Source organism: Coffea arabica, chromosome 6c (genome assembly GCF_036785885.1).
Source record: "Coffea arabica cultivar ET-39 chromosome 6c, Coffea Arabica ET-39 HiFi, whole genome shotgun sequence".
Classification (NCBI taxonomy): Eukaryota; Viridiplantae; Streptophyta; class Magnoliopsida; order Gentianales; family Rubiaceae; genus Coffea; species Coffea arabica.
In genome coordinates, this window is record NC_092320.1 from 16,295,526 (window position 1) to 16,313,392 (window position 17,867).

At 31.5% G+C, this 17,867-nt stretch overlaps 1 protein-coding gene across 1 annotated transcript; it reads left to right on the forward strand.

The window, feature by feature from the left end:
• Nucleotides 1-12,872: 12,872 nt before the first annotated feature.
• LOC113691345 (G-type lectin S-receptor-like serine/threonine-protein kinase SD3-1) lies at nt 12,873-16,858 on the forward strand. The gene is made up of 3 exons (XM_027209444.2): nt 12,873-13,046; nt 13,799-13,899; nt 14,237-16,858. Exon 3 carries the CDS (start codon nt 14,288-14,290, stop codon nt 16,571-16,573), a length of 2,286 nt encoding a protein of 761 aa, XP_027065245.1. The 5' UTR covers nt 12,873-13,046; nt 13,799-13,899; nt 14,237-14,287; the 3' UTR covers nt 16,574-16,858.
• The last annotated feature ends 1,009 nt before the right edge of the window (nt 16,859-17,867 follow it).

Below are 17,867 nucleotides of genomic sequence, written 5' to 3' on the forward strand. Positions count from 1 at the left end.
AAGCTTTGGAACAACGAAAGTGGGAGATATTGGGTTGTCAAAATTGTAAGAATATAAAGATCAAGTTGAGATGGACAAGTTGAGGTGAATTGTTGAATTTGTCAAGATAGTGGTTATACCGTTTGCAATGGTTGTAGCGTGGATGAAAGCCATAAGTGAGTTTTTTTTCTTCTAACAAAAGGGTATTTTAGGAGTTTTGAGGACAAATTTAGCATATTGGATTTATATTGTTACTGAAATACTTACAATTGGGGAGGTAAGCATAATTTTTTAAACTAAAGAGGAGCTACCTGCAATAATCAGATACCTTAAGGAAGGTGTCTGAAATTATCCCTAAAAACAAAGTGAGGGATGGCCAAGAATAGTCAAAACGGAAAGATAAAAGGTTATTGCGTGCGTGTGTGTTTTTTTTTTAGTGTTATTGGAGCTATTTTTTCATGTGCTTTTGAGGGTTAGTTCTGTTGATTTTATTTTAAAAATTTTGACTTTTTTAAAGGAAACCAATCGAACAATTTGTACATACTCATCACTACTAGTTCTAGTTTCTATCTTTCTTTTTATAATTTCTACCACTTTTTTTGTGCCTCTATTGATCTCATGTCAAATCTATTAATTATTGGGAGCAATCACCACAATAGAGAAAGGTAAAATGTTCATTTTAAACATGAGGTAGAATTTGAAATGTTTTAAATGTGACGCGGCACTATGTAGAAGTTAGTATTTAGGGCAAAAAGATTATTTAGCCCTCAAACTTTAAGGGTCTCATACTTTTAGTCCTCTAACCATTATTTGTATCTTTTTAACCCCTAAAATTATTTAAAATGTGTACTCATACCCCTTTCGTCAATTTAAACCATTAACTTTAGGGAAATATAGTTCAAAATGGCGTAGTTTTGATCTTCTTCTTCCTCAAATCAAAACCGGTGACTATTGATCTATTCATTACCAATCAAAGGCCATTGACATGTAAACCCTTGGATTTCATCTTTTGCATATACTTCAAATTTTGGCTTAGTTTTCAATGCATCTCACTAGATAAGACTAGATTTGAAGTCAAATATGGTAGTTCTATCTCCATTTTACAAATCTTTCACTAGGTCTTTTGGATTTTATATCAAAATGTTCCTTAGTGCATGAAGAGTTTAAATCGAGAAAGAATTTGACATAAAATGCTCCAAATTGTCATGAGTTAACTAGTATTTTTTCAACCTTTTGCATTTACTTCAAAACCTAATATGTCCATTTTTTACTATTTTATATCGATGAACTCTTCATTTCATAAAGAATTTGGATACATGACTTATTTGTCTTACTTTTGTGTTGAATTAAAAATCCTAAACCAGAGTTACTCTCTTTACTAACGTGCAAGAAAAAATTTCCATTTTCACTCGTGCATCGTATTTTTTTTTTAGTGCAAACGGAAGGATTCAAACCCAAAATCTCTCACTTACACTCCCTCCTTCTAAACATCCAACATATTCCTTCCCTCCTCGTGCATCACATTTGATACTCTTTTCATTAACTTTAACACCTCAAACGAACGAAGGAACTATAACTGTCCGTTTTGAATAGTTCAAGGGCCAAATAAGTACAATTAATAGTTTGAGGGCTAAAGTATAAAATTATTAAAATTTGAGAGCCAAATGGGCTTTTTGCCCTGGTATTTGAATACGAACATCTTGAAATGACCACTGGAAACGTGGTGGCGCTCACACAATAGAATGATAATGATAACAACGCTTTCTGTCTCAAGTTTGTGAACATTGGCCCTTCAAGAATCCGACAATTAAATTGGCTTCGTTCATGTTCGCCTCTATCTCTATCAGCGAATAAATTCATTGGAGATATAAGATTTCTGGACATTATCAACCAAATAATGTCCTTCGTTTCTTTTTCAAAAGTTTGTTACGTAGAACATCAAGAACGGGACCAGAAAGCTTAGAACTTTGCTTTTTCTCTATCTTCATTGTTGACATGGAAGCACCCGTATCTAAAAGTAAATTCAGCTGCACCCTTAGCATGTCAAGTTAAGATGGGATCAGAAAGGAGGGGGGGGGGGGGGGAAGGAAAAAGTTAAGATGAGAAAGGGAAGAAAAAAAAAATAGCAAGGTTGCACTTCAATTTTTCAGTTTAAAGGATATTATAAACCTTACACGGAATAAGGAGAACGAAAGATTACTTTAAAGTCAACCAAATCTTTACCTTTACTTGATTAAAGTGTTTCTTTCCCCTGCAATTTCCACGGGATCATTATGCATTACATAGTACCATTAAACCTTTTAGGAAACTCAAGAAGTTTATTTCCAAAGAGTACTAATGAATAGTCTATTCAAAAATATGTTGAAATTAAAAAATTGAGTAGATATTATATCCAAAATTCGAAACAAGTCCAAATTGTGAAAAGAATATGCGATATATAAGATTTGAAATAAGTTTTAGCTGCCGAAATCGCAAAAGAGAGTGTTTCAGAATATACGAATGGGGAGGGTAAGGTGGTGGTGAGTTGAGGTGGAAGGACAGTGATAGAAGAGAGAAATACATATGTTTGTTTTGAGGTATGTATTCTAAAAAATTTGTGATGTTTTTAGAAGTTATTGTAGATAAAATTGTTTAAAAAGTTGGATAAAAAAAAAACCCTCAAAAAAAGCGGGGTACCAAACACAAATATTATTTGCTTGAGATTCATGTAGAAAATTATGTTCGCGAATCTTAGATTGTTCCATCTAGATTATTTACCTGAGACTCCTAAAGAAAAAAAAATTGTTTTGAAGGCATAAGTTCGTAATCAAAATCGAGTGATTGATCAATTACTTCTATCTACCTAAATAAATGAGCCTTAGTAAGTCAACAGAAATCAAAAATCAAAACAGGATAATCAATCGAAACTGCGCAACAGCTAAAATTTTTTAAAAGTTTGATGATTAGTTCACATGAATCATTTGAATCAAACCAAAATTAATACCTCTCTGGAAGGAATTCTTAAAGGACTTCATGCATGATATGAAGATAAAAAAACCGGTCGAGACTTGTGAACATCTATTGACTTTCTCTCTAGTTGTTGTGTGCGTGCGTGTGAAAGTTGTTATTTTAATTACGTATATCTTCTCTCCTGAGCTGACATGTCTAATTGAATAAAATTAAAAGAATTAAAAAAAATGAACTATTTGGATACTTGGATTTTACTCATAAGAAAAATCTTATATTAAGCGACATAAGATTTAAATAATAAAAATAGAACTAAAAGATGATCTACTTTCTTGATTTTAAGAATTTTCATATTTATATCTATCATTTAAAATGTCATGATTTTCTATCGCATTTTATAAATGGACTCTTTTTTTAATACAACTTGATCAGGGGGATTTTGCTTGGTTTCGGCCTTTGTATGGACCGGAGGGTGAATCTAATTCGTAACTTATACTTATGATGGTTTTTCTTCCATAATCAAAACTCGATGTCCAAGGGCACTTATTTGCAATTTAGTGCCTTCGTTAGGCCCAATGATCAAGAAAGATTTCCTAAAATTCTTCTCACTTACAAGTTTAGGGTTCAAATTTTATACCTAATAATTAGGAATGAAAAAATATATGAAGAATTGGGAGGGTATATATATATAATTGTTACTATAAAAAAATTACTATCCTGTTACTGTATAAAATGTCAATTCTATATTAAGGACGTAATCAATTTAGGAACCTTTTCAATTCCACCAGTTGGTGGGCCATGAAATTGATTTGGGACTCTGATCTGACTCCCTCGTATGGTGGTTCTTCATATGAGAATGACAGGAATTGAAATGTCTCAGGATTAATGGGCTCCATTGGATTTCAAAAGTTTTTGTACTACCCTAGGAAATGGGTCCCCTTCGGGCCATAGGCAGTGAGGCCTTCAAACACATGGCATGCCTTGATTGTTTGGCTGGCCTCAATAAAAAAAATGAAAAAAATGTAGGTTCAGTGGTTTTGGTTGGGGGCTCTGCCTGAAAGTATAAATGCATGTTTTTTCGTTGTACTAGCACTTGGTAGTAGTGGCCTGCGAAAAAAGCTGCAAGTGCATTTACTGGAGCAGTGTTCATCCAACCACGGAATTTGGATTATAAGGTCCCACTTCACCTGAAGAGAACTTCTTGGTGAAAATTTCACCAAATGGGCTGATCTACATCGTCCATTTGATCACGTTTATAATGTAAGGACACGTTCAGATATATTTCAAGTGTTATATTTTTAAAAATATAAAATTAATTAAAATAAATATAATATAATATAATATAATAAAAAAATAGATAAAATAAAATTAAAAAATATATAAATATAAGGAAGGATAATAGCTATTAAAATATACGTACACATAATAGATTTGATAAATATTAAACGTGTTAACGAATGCTCTGCATACGTCAGCTAGAAAAAATCTTACTATTCCCTCCGTCTCACTTTGATAGTCTTGTTTTTCTTTTTCGTCTATCCCAAATTGTAGTCCACTTTTCAATTGAAGAATGTTGTTGTATTTTAATTTTTCTAAAATACCCTTATTCAATGTAAGTTGTTGTTACTATAAACCTACCCCATTTAATAAGAGTTGATTCTTTTTTTACCATCAATTCAAGTTCCCATAAAGTTGTACTCTAATTAATGTGAGGGTATTTTAGAAAAATAGCTACCTAAATTGATTGTTCCAACAAAATTAATTACTTTTTATTAAACTGTGTAAAAAAAAAATCAGAATTATCAAAGTGGGATGGAGGGAGTATTATATACATTGATATATACAACATTCATGAATTACATGCATTAAATAAACTATATTGTCATATAACAGTTTGTCTGTCAGCTAACTGGTAAGAAGTATTATTGTGGTGCAAACAAACAGGGGTACTATTGTACTTGGGAATTTGGATAAGGATAAGAAAAAAGAAGGGGAAAGATATTTTTGTTGAAAGGTTGGAAAGGAAAAAATGAAGAGGAGTAGCTGTACGATATTTAGACATCAAAGAATTCGTGATTTGTAACAATTAATTTCTGTTTCCATATTTTGGTTCATTGTCTAATAAAAAGTTTTGATGTTAATGATAGAAATGTCTTCTTTCACCATCTCTTCTTTTCTTAGAAAAAAGAAAAACAATATTACAAAGTTAAAAAAACAAATATGAAATAAAAAGATAAGATTTTAAGATCTAGGATAAAATAACCATACATAACTTTGCCAAATGTGTATCATTACTATAGTTGATGTTTAGTTCGTCGACTCTTTTGGAATGGAATATAATAAATATATTATAAATCACATTGTAAATGATAGTTATTGGCTATTTGTAAATGGGATATAAGAAATTTTCACTAATTAAATATATTAGTAAATTTAGTCTAACTGATTAATAATTTCCATTAGTAAACATGTATAATTATTAGTATAATTGATAATATTAATTATATTACATAAATTAATATACATTATATAATACATATAACTAATAATAATATTATTATAAGTTTGTAACTAATAAAATTAAATATAAATGTACAAATGTTATAGTATAAATATATAATTATAATTATATAATATATACAAATATTTTATATAAATATAATATATATTACATACTAAATATAGTTATTATTATATTTAAAATAATAATTATAATTATAATAATAAAACTTATTAATATTACATACATGTATATATTGTAGTTATATGCACATATAATATACATTTATAAATATACGTATATATTATAAATATATTATTATATAATATTAATAAATTTATAATATATATTACATAAAATAATTATAATATATAGTTATATAATGTAATAATATCATTATTATAAGTTTGTAACTAACTAAATTAAATATTATATATATAATTAATTATAATTATACAAATGTTATAATATAAATATATAATTATAATTATATAATATATAAATATTAATTGTACTAATATTTTATATAAATATAATGCAAATTAATTAGATATAGTTATTATATATTATTATATTTAAAAAATAAAAATAAATATAATTATATAATTTATTAATATCACATATATGTATTTATTATAATTATATGCACATATAATATACATTTATAAATATACATATATATTATAAATATATTATTATATAATATTAAGAAATTTATAATATATACTCTATAAATATAATTATATTTAACTAAATAATTATAATATATATTTATATAATATACTAATATTATAATAAAATATATAATTATAATATGTTATATATATGTATATATTATAATATAAATATAAATATATAATATATATAAATATTAATTATACTAAATATTATGTAATTATAAGATTTTGGAATCACACATGGGTTTTGGACAAAACCCACCATTTTACTAAGGAATGGAGGGATGCCAAATTTTTAAAAATCATTCCAAAATTTTAATTTCCATATCAGTGAATCAAACACCAATTATGAAGTTTATTCCATTACTTGATTCCGATACCCTTTTACCAAACGCCCCCTTAGGCTCCGTTTGATAACACTGAATCTGAATTCTGAATACTGAATACTGAAATAATTAATTTGCTGAATTTTAAGCACTGAAAAGAGATATATGAATGTCTGAATCTTAATGCTGAATCTATTTATAGTGTTTGATAAATATTCATAACTTAATGCTTAATAAGTTAAATTGTACAATTTTACCCTTCTATCTTTTAATCCAAAAAGGAAATAGAACTTATGATTTAATTAACTTAAAATTGTTAAGTATGAAAATGACAATGATTGTGAAGAGCAATGCATACAATGACAATATTTCTTTGTATGGGAAAAGAGTATGGTTTCATCATTTTGAAAATGGGAAAACAAGCTTTTAATACTCCAAAAGCACGTTCAATTACATTTCTCAATCTTGCATGTGCTTGGTTAAAGCGTTTTTCTTTTGATCTTGGACGAGAAGCATTTTGAAAATTAGACAACCAATATCTAATATTTCGATATGGTGTCATAAAGCCACGTGTGTGTGGATAAGCTGCATCACATAAATAATATTTATCTGCACAAAAATATATATATCAAAATAAAAATGTTTGTGGATGAAAATTACTGCAAAAAAAAAAATACTATTGTTAAAAAAAATTTTTGAATAGAGAATATCAGGTTGTTTTGTCGAATTAGATAAGGATTTTGAATAGGGAATATTAGGTTGTTTAATTAGATAAGGAATTTGAATGTAATTAACAAATAGGGATATATTTGATAGATAAGATAAAGTAGTTGAAGTAAATCTCTTGATTCTTATCAAATTAAGCATTCAACTACGATTCTTGTGCTGAAAAAAATACATACAAATTCAGCACCACTTAATAAGTTCAGCAGGTGAATTTTTATTTATCAAACACCTACGACATCTGAATGTCTGAATGAATTCAGTTTCAACACTTTTTTATGTTATCAAACAGGTACTTAGGCTCCGTTTGATAACACTGAATCTGAATTCTGAATACTGAAATAATTAATTTGCTGAATTTTAAGCACTGAAAAGAGATATATGAATGTCTGAATCTTAATGCTAAATCTATTTATACTGTTTGATAAATATTCATAACTTAATGTTTAATAAGTTAAATTGTACAATTTTACCCTTCTATCTTTTAATCCAAAAAGGAAATAGAACCTATAATTTAATTAATTTAAAATTATTAGGTATGAAAATGACAATGATTGTGAAGAGCAATGCATTCAGTGACAATGTTTCTTTGTGTGAGAAAAGGGTATGATTTCATCATTTTGAAAATGGAAAAACGAGCTTTTAATACTGCAAAAGCACGTTCAATTACATTTCTCAATCTTGCATGTGTTTGGTTAAAGCGTTCTTCTTTTGATTTTGGACGAGAAGTATTTCGAAAATCAGATAACCAATATCTAATATTTCGATATGGTGTCATAAAGCCACATGTGTGTGGATAAGCTGCATCACATAAATAATATTTATCTGCACAAAAAAATATCAAAATATAAATGTTTGTGGATGAAAATTACTGCAAAAAAATACTATTGTTAAAAAAAAATTTTGAATAGAAAATATCAGGTTGTTTTGTTTTATTAGATAAGGATTTTGAATAGGGAATATTAGGTTGTTTAATTAGATAAGGATTTTGAATGTAATTAACAAACATGGATATATTTGGTAGATAAAATAAAGTAGTTGAAGTAAATCTCTTGATTCTTATCAAATTAAGCATTCAGCTACGATTCTTGTGCTGAAAAAAATACATACAAATTCAGCACCACTTAATAAGTTCAGCAGGTGAATTTTTATTTATCAAACACCTACAACATCTGAATGTTTGAATGAATTCAATTTCAGCACTTTTTTTATGTTATCAAACAGGCACTTAGTCTTTCAAACTCTTCCTTGAGAGTTTGGTGTGGCGACCGCAACTAAACAGAGGATGGGCTCTCTCATGGCCCAAATTGTCGCCGAAGTATGTTTCCACAAAGTATCCAAATTTCAAATCATCAAATGCTAACAAGCAGAAACGAATAAAAAACTATGGGCCTTAAACTTGTTAGCTATGATGGAATCAAGGCAAACTTTGTTGGGCTCATCACGCTAGATTCACTTCTTTCGTAATTCCTGTATAAGAATTAGACGGGCTACCTGAAGGCAAACCAAAAGGCCCACAAACTTTGAGCAATGGCTGTGTATGAGACATGCTTATGTCCAAATTCCAAAGCCCAAAAAAAGACCTCATTTGGATGGTTATTTTGGTAAATAAAATCTCTGCCATCACGATTGGTAATGTACCAGATCTCACTACTGTCTCGAAGACAATTTTTATGCCAATCTCATGGTTAAAATGAGTTTGAATTTGCAGTTAATGGTCAATTTATTTTGCATTCCTCTAAATCCCCTTTAAGTTTATGTTATTAACAAATATAAGGGTGTTTCTTTTTTTTTAAAAAAAAATTAAATGGATTCGACTCTGGTTATTACTGTAGGTCAGGACATGATCCTATTTTTATGCTAATCTTATGGTTAAAATGAGTTTGAATTTGCAATTAAAAGTCACTCTATTTTACATTCCTCTAAATCCACTTGAGTTTATGTTATTTTTCCTTTTGATGAAAAAAAAGTTTGGACAGATTCGACTCCGATCACTCTCATTAGTCAGGACATATTGTTGGAACCATACGTCGCTTATGAAAGTTCTTACACATTACTCACCCACACAACCCTTAATCACATCAATAGTATAATTTAAATACATGATCTTTTGTCAAAAAAGTGGCTCGTCCTTGTCATTTGATTAACTTGTGTTGGCAGGTGCTTCTTAGCATTGTAGCAGTATAATAGTAGTGTTTGGATACTAAATTTTTTCAAATAATATTTCGCTTATATCATAATCACATTTCCTAATTTACCTTTTTATATTTTTAATTATCTTTTTATCTTACATATATCACATCACAAAAAGTGATACAGTAATTATTTTAAATAATATTTCAAATAATAAAAGATTATATGCCGTTACATTGGTGTTTGGATAAACTTGTCTGTGAAATAAAAAAGAATAATATATAAAAAAAATTTCATAAACCTATTATTGGAAAACTCTACCGGGCAATGGAAGTAATCCGGATAAATACCCCCGAAAAGTGCAAAAGAGTGATTCTCCCAATAATGAAATGGGTCCAATGTGATTAGCCAGGGATACGGTGGTGGAGATGTCACGAGATGAGATCAAAAGCCACTTTGTTGGATTGCATGCACGGCATGGCCATTTTCTGCTGGTTCCTACTTGTCCGCTTCTCTTCTTTAAATAATCATATCATCTGCTGTTACAATTCCATGGTATTGGTAGCAATATGTTTGTTTACTTCCCATCAAGAAAGTATGGCATCCGTGAGAGACAGCTTCTTGTTGAGAAATGACATTAGGTTTGGAGCAAGTGACCAACCAAGACCTTTTCCCTTTTTCTTTCTTTTTTTTTTTTTTCTTGTTTGGCTAGTTCATAGATTAGACATCTAACCTTTCATATATGCTTTTAATCTTTGTTTGAATTTGGATTCGGAACAATAATAGATCTGTTTGGATTGTAAATTATTTGAGATATTTTTACTGTAACACTTTTTGTGATGTGATGTATGTGAGATAAAAAGATAATTGAAAAGATAAAAAAGTGTGTTGAAAATTGTAATGATAATAGTGGGAGTGTTTGGATACCAAAATTATTCCAAATAATATTTCGCTTGCATCACAAACACATTTCCCAACCTACCTTTTTATATTCTCAATCACCTTTTTATCTCACATATATCATATCACAAAAAGTGCTACAGTATTTATTTCAAATAATACACTATCCAGACAAACCCATGTAAGCAAATAAATTTTAATAAATAATCCTCTATCCAAACAAACCTAAATTATATGTTTTCCCAATGGGCACTTATTAGTCGGACAACTAATTAGTGTTTAACAGTGTATGACGTACCAATGTTATTATCAAGATTTTGACGGATGGAAAAGTTCGGTTTTTTTTTTTTGAAAGACAAAAGGAAAAAAAAAAAAATCGTGTTTGGACGTTCAGATTTACAGCCAGAACGTGAATGGTGTAATTGTTGATTTATAGCTTTTGAAATAGACATCGGAAAATGTCATGGTTGCCTATGGCCTAACCTTCATGATTAATTTTGAACATAAACCATAGTAATGATGAATGTACGCCAAAACGACACAAAATGATCAAATCAAAATCATGAGACCATCAAAACATTATTATACGAGGGGAGAGAGTGATTCTTTTTCTTCTGCAATTTGCCAGGCAAAGAGCTCTACTGAGGTGGTGGTTTAAAATGGTAATTAAAGCCCTTAGGTATAATAGAAGCCTCTCCCGAGGTTTTATAGAAATTTCACTGATTTCCCTTGAGATTTTAGAAATTACACTGACTTTCTCTTATTAGAAATTTGGACTCTGTTGCTTATATAAGATATAGAGGAAGTACTGATTTATCCTAAGACTAAAAAAAAAAAAAAACTTTATTACAAATGGATATTTAACAAAAAAAAGGTTAGAGCACTAAATAAATGAAATTAACTAATTAAACCAGAATGATGACATTTATTTAATCTCAAATTAACAGTCGTAATTACAGTAACAAATGGCATTAATTGCTATCCTAATATGGTGCGATATTTTTTTTTTATTGATATCACTTGACTTAGACAAGGACTTTATGAGCAAGAGAAATAGAAGGGTTTTTCTGGACGACTTGTTTTATTGAATCTTGTGTCGAGACAAAATTTATTCATGCTTTTCTGCTGATTTGTTACTCCCATGTATGTTTTTTGTACCAATACTTTACTTTCACCTCACTAACTACAATAGAAAGGGTAATTTTTTTTACTCCATATTTAGATCCTTATATTGATAATCTAATAGCTATATAGACCTAGTCGTATCCTTTACGTGTAGTTGTAAAGGACAGAAAATATAGCTGTTGCACTTTGCACTAGCTATTGTAAAAGATTATTGTTGCTTCTCGTTGCTGCTTCATTTTCAATTTCACTTATACTCCTTAATTTTTGTTAATTGCTTCATTCTTTACTAATGCAACTTGAAAACAATTAGAAAAGGGCATACATGGAACAAATTTATCATCTCACTTCTCAAAACACTTTTTTATGGTATTTTTTCATGACGTGGACCTATTAGGTTATCAAAACGTTTAGTTCAAGGAAGGCTAGTATAATCTCTAATATTTCAGGGGAGAATAGTGAAAGTGTCAAAAATTTTAGGGAGGTTTCTGAAATTGTACCAAGCCCATAACACGGGTTGCATTTTTTAACAGAGCTCTGGTACTGTGCTCCCGACATTCTCATCCAAGCCTTGAAAGTCAAACTGTCAAAGATCCGATTGAAGATTCCAAGAGTCCAGTGTCCACCCTAACCTAACGTCCCCATAACACGTTTTTTTTTTTTTTTTTTGGTTTTGAGCAAGAAATGGAAAGGGATTTTTCATCAAAAAAAAAACCTCTATATTTTTTGTAATATATTTTTTAATAATATTTTATTTCATATATATCAAATCATTATAGTATATTTTCTATAAAAATTTCAAAAAATTACAATCCAAACACGATCGAAATATTTTATTAACATATGCAAAAAGAGTTTGTTCAAAAGGAAAGGTCCTTATCTACATCAGTATAATTCCATTAACTATTTACACAATTAAAACATTAAAGTGAGAGTCCCCCTTCTAAACGAGTTGGTTACTACATTAACTTTATATTCTTATAAAAATTTTAACTTGCAATTAACTTAGAAGGTGACCATGCCCTTTAGAACAGAAAAATAAATAACACCAATCTCTCTGTAACGATACGATCATTTGATTTATTGAAATTGTAAAACTTTATTACCAAAAAAAAAGAAAGAATAGTTACAATATGGAAAGTTCAAATTGTCTAAAAATTGTCAAAGAAAATTTAGTGAAATGAGTTCCAAAAACAGTTGATAATTTGAATAAATTAAACCTTGTCACGAAGGTTTTAAATGCAAGAGAAGGGACGATCATTCTATCTTGCATTTATGTGAAAATTTTGTACATTACAATTATTTCCCTATCTTGCATTTATGCGAGAAATTTGTATGTCCTGATTATAACTTATAAAATGCAGAATTACCATTTGATAACTCCATCTAACAAATATTATTAATTACGTCTTACAATTCTCTATTTTTTTTTCTTTTTTTTTTTGGGTTATATATATGGATACACAAATGGTGGGCCACCGGCTGCTGCGCCTGCATTATTTTCTATTTATGTGACATTAATTTAAGAGTTAAGACATATGTCTGGATTAGACTTTCGCTTGTTCTCTTTGACTTCACTTCCACAGTTCACACTCTTTAACAACAAAATCCTCGAAGCCAAAGGTTCTCCGGCGAATTCTCTCCACTGACTCCGACGACTTCCGTTCCCATTTCCGGCGACAATGCAACCAAATCTGCAGTGGATTCAACCTTCCAACTAGGCCACATCTCTCTTACATAGTATTCCCTCTTTCACTCTGGCAACAAAGGAAAAAAGAAAAACGCCACATTATTGTATTTTGCTCAGTTGTTTTGAAGTGTTTGAAACATGGATTCTCATTTTCTCTGCATTTAGTTCCATCCCAGAAGAAGTTGTACGCATTTTTACTGGTTTAACTACATTCTTCACACTGATTCTTCACTTATTTTTGCCTGCAGTTTCTCCTTTGAACGTAAAAATTTGATCTTGCACAAATGCTCTTTTCAATGGGCCATTGGCCTAATTTGGGTTTAAGTTTTGAAAAAGTTACAGTTTTTAGTACAAAGAATGTTGTGTAAAGCTGCAATTTTTGTAAAAATTACCATCAATGACCAACCAATAAAGTAGATTAGTCTTTTGTTTTATGTGTTGACTTGTGATAATATCTTCATGTATATTCTTTTTTTTTTTCTTTTGTGATATCAATATCATATGGTTTCAGTAGTCCTTGATCTTTACAACTTTGAATACCTGTAAAACACTTCTTCTTGTCTGTTTGAGGTTCACGAAGTGATTGCATAAGCCTTTAGGCTCATAATTTTGACCAGCATTGGGTCCCATTTGAACCAAGATTTCAACACCAGGCCCAATCAAATCCATAAAATAAATGTATGTTGAAATGCATTTGTGGAATACATGGTGGTCCAGGATTGAATTTTTTAGGTCATGAGCTCTTTGGTGTAATCATCATCTGTGGGTTCATTTGTTTCTAACATGTTAATTTTTCAACTAGGACCAAACCAGTGTTGTATCCCTGGCTGCATACAAGCTCTTGCCAATAGAAGCATCTACCAGAGTTGTCCTGAAGCTTGAGGACTGTGAATACCTTTTCAGGTATCATATTCTAAAATGTTGCAGTCTATTTTCTATCGTTCTACATCTTTCATTCAACTACATGTGCCTTTGGTTTAAATATTGACTAAGTTAACAGAAACCTAAATTACAAGACTTTTTGATTCCTCTACCCAATAGTTCTACAAAATTACTTCAGTCCTTTCAAAATGATAAAGACAGTTTAGAATACTCTTCCCTATGGCGAAATGATAGCCATTTCTTTCTGCTTGTCTTTTCCAAGCAACTACAGGTTTCCTCGTGTTTCAAAGCTTAGCAATTTTGTTAGCTTAATTGTTGCCCTGTTAGATTTGAATCATTGCTTCTTGTTCTGCGGCAGCTGGATGTGGTCCAATTCTGTTGCTATCTTCATCTTTGAGCATATGCAGATATGCTTAGACAAGCAAAATTGATCTTCAGTACAGCAGTCCAGCTCTGTGTTTCTCTTACCCTCCTCCTTAACTTTGTTGTCAGTTCAGAAATCCAACTAGGCTCCAAAATCTCGGTAGAAGATAACAACTTTTGGGTCTCCTCCAATGGGGATTTTGCAATTGGATTTTTTAGTTATTTCAACCTATATAAAGTTGGCATTCACTTTAATTCAAGTTCGATCCCTATAGATAAGCAAACAGTGGTTTGGGTGGCTGGAGCAGACCTTAAAGTTGGTAACAAGTCATATTTCCAGCTTGATGAGAGTGGGGAATTGTTTCTTTTTGATTCTGACACTGGAATAACTGCTTGGACAAGCAAAACTAGTAATGCATCTGTCGTATCAGCTCTTCTTCGTGACGATGGTAATTTTGTCCTGCTGAACAAACAAAAGATCACTGTTTGGCAGAGTTTTGATAATCCCTCTGATACACTTCTCCCAGGCCAGAATTTCTCTGCTTCCCATGTACTCCGGCCTCCTAGTAACAGTCCTGTTTCAAGCTATTACAGTCTTTATATGGGTGACTCTGGTCAATTGCAACTTAGGTGGGAAACTAGCATCATTTACTGGACCAGTGGGAATCCATCCCAGTCAGCTCATCGAGCAATACTTAGTGCTGATGGAACACTGCAATTAATTGACCAAACATCCAAGTCTATTTGGTCCATTTTTGGAGACGACCACAATGATTCGAACGTACATTTTCGGTTTCTTAGGCTGGATGCTGATGGAAATCTTCGGTTGTACTCTTGGCAAAATGCTTCAAGCTCATGGAGATCTGTTTGGCAAGCTGTCAACAATCAGTGTGATGTATTTGCAACTTGTGGCGTCCATGGCATTTGTGTATTCAACGAGTCTGGCTTACCAGTTTGCAAATGTCCATACATGCCAGCTGGTGAGTTTAACTCAAAATGTTTGGCTTCCTCTGATGAAAATTGTGATTCTGGTTCTTCCCTGATTCTGTATGAGCATACTTTTCTATATGGAATTTACCCGCCTAACGATACAATTGTGCATACCAACCTGCAAGAATGTAAAACCTTGTGTGAGAAAGACCCACGTTGTACTGCTGTAACCTTCATAAACAATGGCACTCCACAATGCCGAATAAAAAACACTAGATATATGAGTGGCAAGTCTGATCCTTCATTGGGTTCTATATCTCTGATAAAGACATGTTCAGATCCTGTTGCAGTTTTACCTCAATCCCCTGAATCTAAACTTATTCAAAAGTCATTGCGGAAAATCTGCATTCCTTGTCTTATTGGAGTTGCTGCAGGAACATTTGGCATAATTCTTGTGATCCAACTTTGTGCTGGATTCTACTTTTTGAGGAGAAGAAAATATATCAGGAAGAAAACTGATTTTAGTAATGTGGATCCTAATACCGGAGGTTGTATCATGTTATCATATGCTGAGATTACTGAGCTGACAGAGAATTTTAAGCTCAAGATTGGTCCCAAGGTGTTCAAAGGTGTACTTCCAGATAAACGACCAGTTGCAATCAAAGATTTGGCTACAAGCATTGAAGAAAGGAAGTTCAGGAGTGCAGTTTCTAAAATAGCAAGTATATTTCATAAGAATCTGTTAAAGTTGGATGGTTACTGTTGTGATTCAAGCAACAGGCTCTTGGTCTATGAATTTGCAAAGAACGGCTCACTTGGAGATTGTTTGGAAGATCCAAAAATGTGCAAGAGATTGACATGGAGAAGGAGGATAAGCATTTGCTTAGCAGTGGCAAGGGCTATTTATTACTTGCATACAGGATGTAGAGTTTACGTAAGTCACGGGAATTTAAAATGTGAAAATGTGCTTTTAGATGATAACTTTGAAGTCAAGGTGAGTGAATTTGGGTTGCAGACTTTTCTTAGTGAAGAATCAGACACCGAACAAACTGCAGAGGCAGATGTTAGAGATTTTGGGAAGATGTTGGTGAAAATAATGAGTGGAAGCCAAAATGCAGACGATGCTTGTGAATGGGCATATGAAAAATGGCTAGCTGACCAAAGCTACGAAATAGTTGATAGTCGATTGGAAGGAAGTGTGAGTTCAGATGAGTTGCAACGAGCATTGAGAATTGCATTCTGGTGCCTGCAAGCTGATGCACGGATGAGACCTTCAATGGGCGAGGTAGTTAAGGTGCTAGAAGGCACATTGAGTGTTGATATCCCACCACCTCTCTTTTCTCATTGCCATTCTAGGACATCATCAGAAGGAAAACTGGAATCAAATGCAGAATCGGGGTAAAGGCTTCTACCCTCCCATTTTAAGTTCCTCTTCCCCCTCAATTGTATAGTTAAGTTCATTGTAACAGCAGCGCAAATGCAAGTATCAATGCAGGGTTGTACCCTTTATAGTCCATATGCTTATTCCATCATCTGAAGATCTCTGATGAGCATATTCCATCCTTTGCTCAGCTTTAAGGGGTCGCAACCATTTTGAGCAATGAATTTCTGTGATGCATTTTTTTAATCAGTAAGCCTGTGCAGAAATTTTATAATTTTTCATTGTCGTTAGTGTTGTTCTTTTGTAGTGGATCTCCTTTTCAGTGTAGCATGAATTGATATTTTCTTTGCTTTGAAGTTTAAACCATTAGACATTCAAATAGACATTTTTGTAGGTCTTATTAGGCTGTCAGCACAGATTATCAGGTACGAAAATGATACGCTAAAAACTATAAAACGTTTAGAAAAAAGCCTTTTATTTTTGCAGTCAGGGATGGATTTGACGGCTCAAACTGATGCTCACCTTTGATGGTTCATAGTTGTTCCCAACTTCTTGGCTACAAAAGTCAAGCTTGCTGCCTAATAACGCTTCTCAGGGAAATGATAGTGAGCGCAAATTCTGCCCAAAAGGGAACAGAAAAAAGTGATAGCAACGACAAAGTCTTGACACTGAGTAACTATAACTCATCGTGCATCAAGGCTGGGCACTCCTTTTTCTTTTTGGTTGAGGGGGTTAAAGTCCGGATTGCATGTTTTCCAAGTACTTAGTTGATTACTGCACTTTCAGAGAAATGTTGGATGACACCGATAGTTTTGCACCAAAACTTTTAGAGTGGATGGTAAAAGAGGTCACTAAACTCTCAAGCAGGGTACGGATCAGTCATCAAACTTTTTTTGTGGCTACAAAAGTCATTAAATTGGCAAAAAATGGCCAGCAAAGTCATTTTGCCAAATTGTATCGGTAAAAAAATAACTTATTGCCGAAGGTCATTTTACCAAAAAAGGTCATTGAATTTCAATGATCTACAGGTCGTTTTACCTGTAGAATTTGATAAAAATGGGATCCAAATACCTTAAGAAAATTACATGCACTTGAAATCTATTGCATAAATAAAAATAAAATCATTTTATGTACATTTATCAAAAAAGAATATCATGTACTTTTAACAAAAAAAACTTTTGTGTCAAAATATTAAAATTTTCACGACGTGTATGGGAGATATCTTACCATATTTATATCTTATGTCCATTTGTTGATGTTCATGATTTGAGGAGGAAATATTTTTAACAATTGTAAAGTTTCAAATTTACTTAAT

Bases quoted from the DNA above. Each gene is read 5' to 3' on its own strand.
- LOC113691345 (XM_027209444.2), top strand. From the start codon at position 14,288: ATGCTTAGACAAGCAAAATTGATCTTCAGTACAGCAGTCCAGCTCTGT.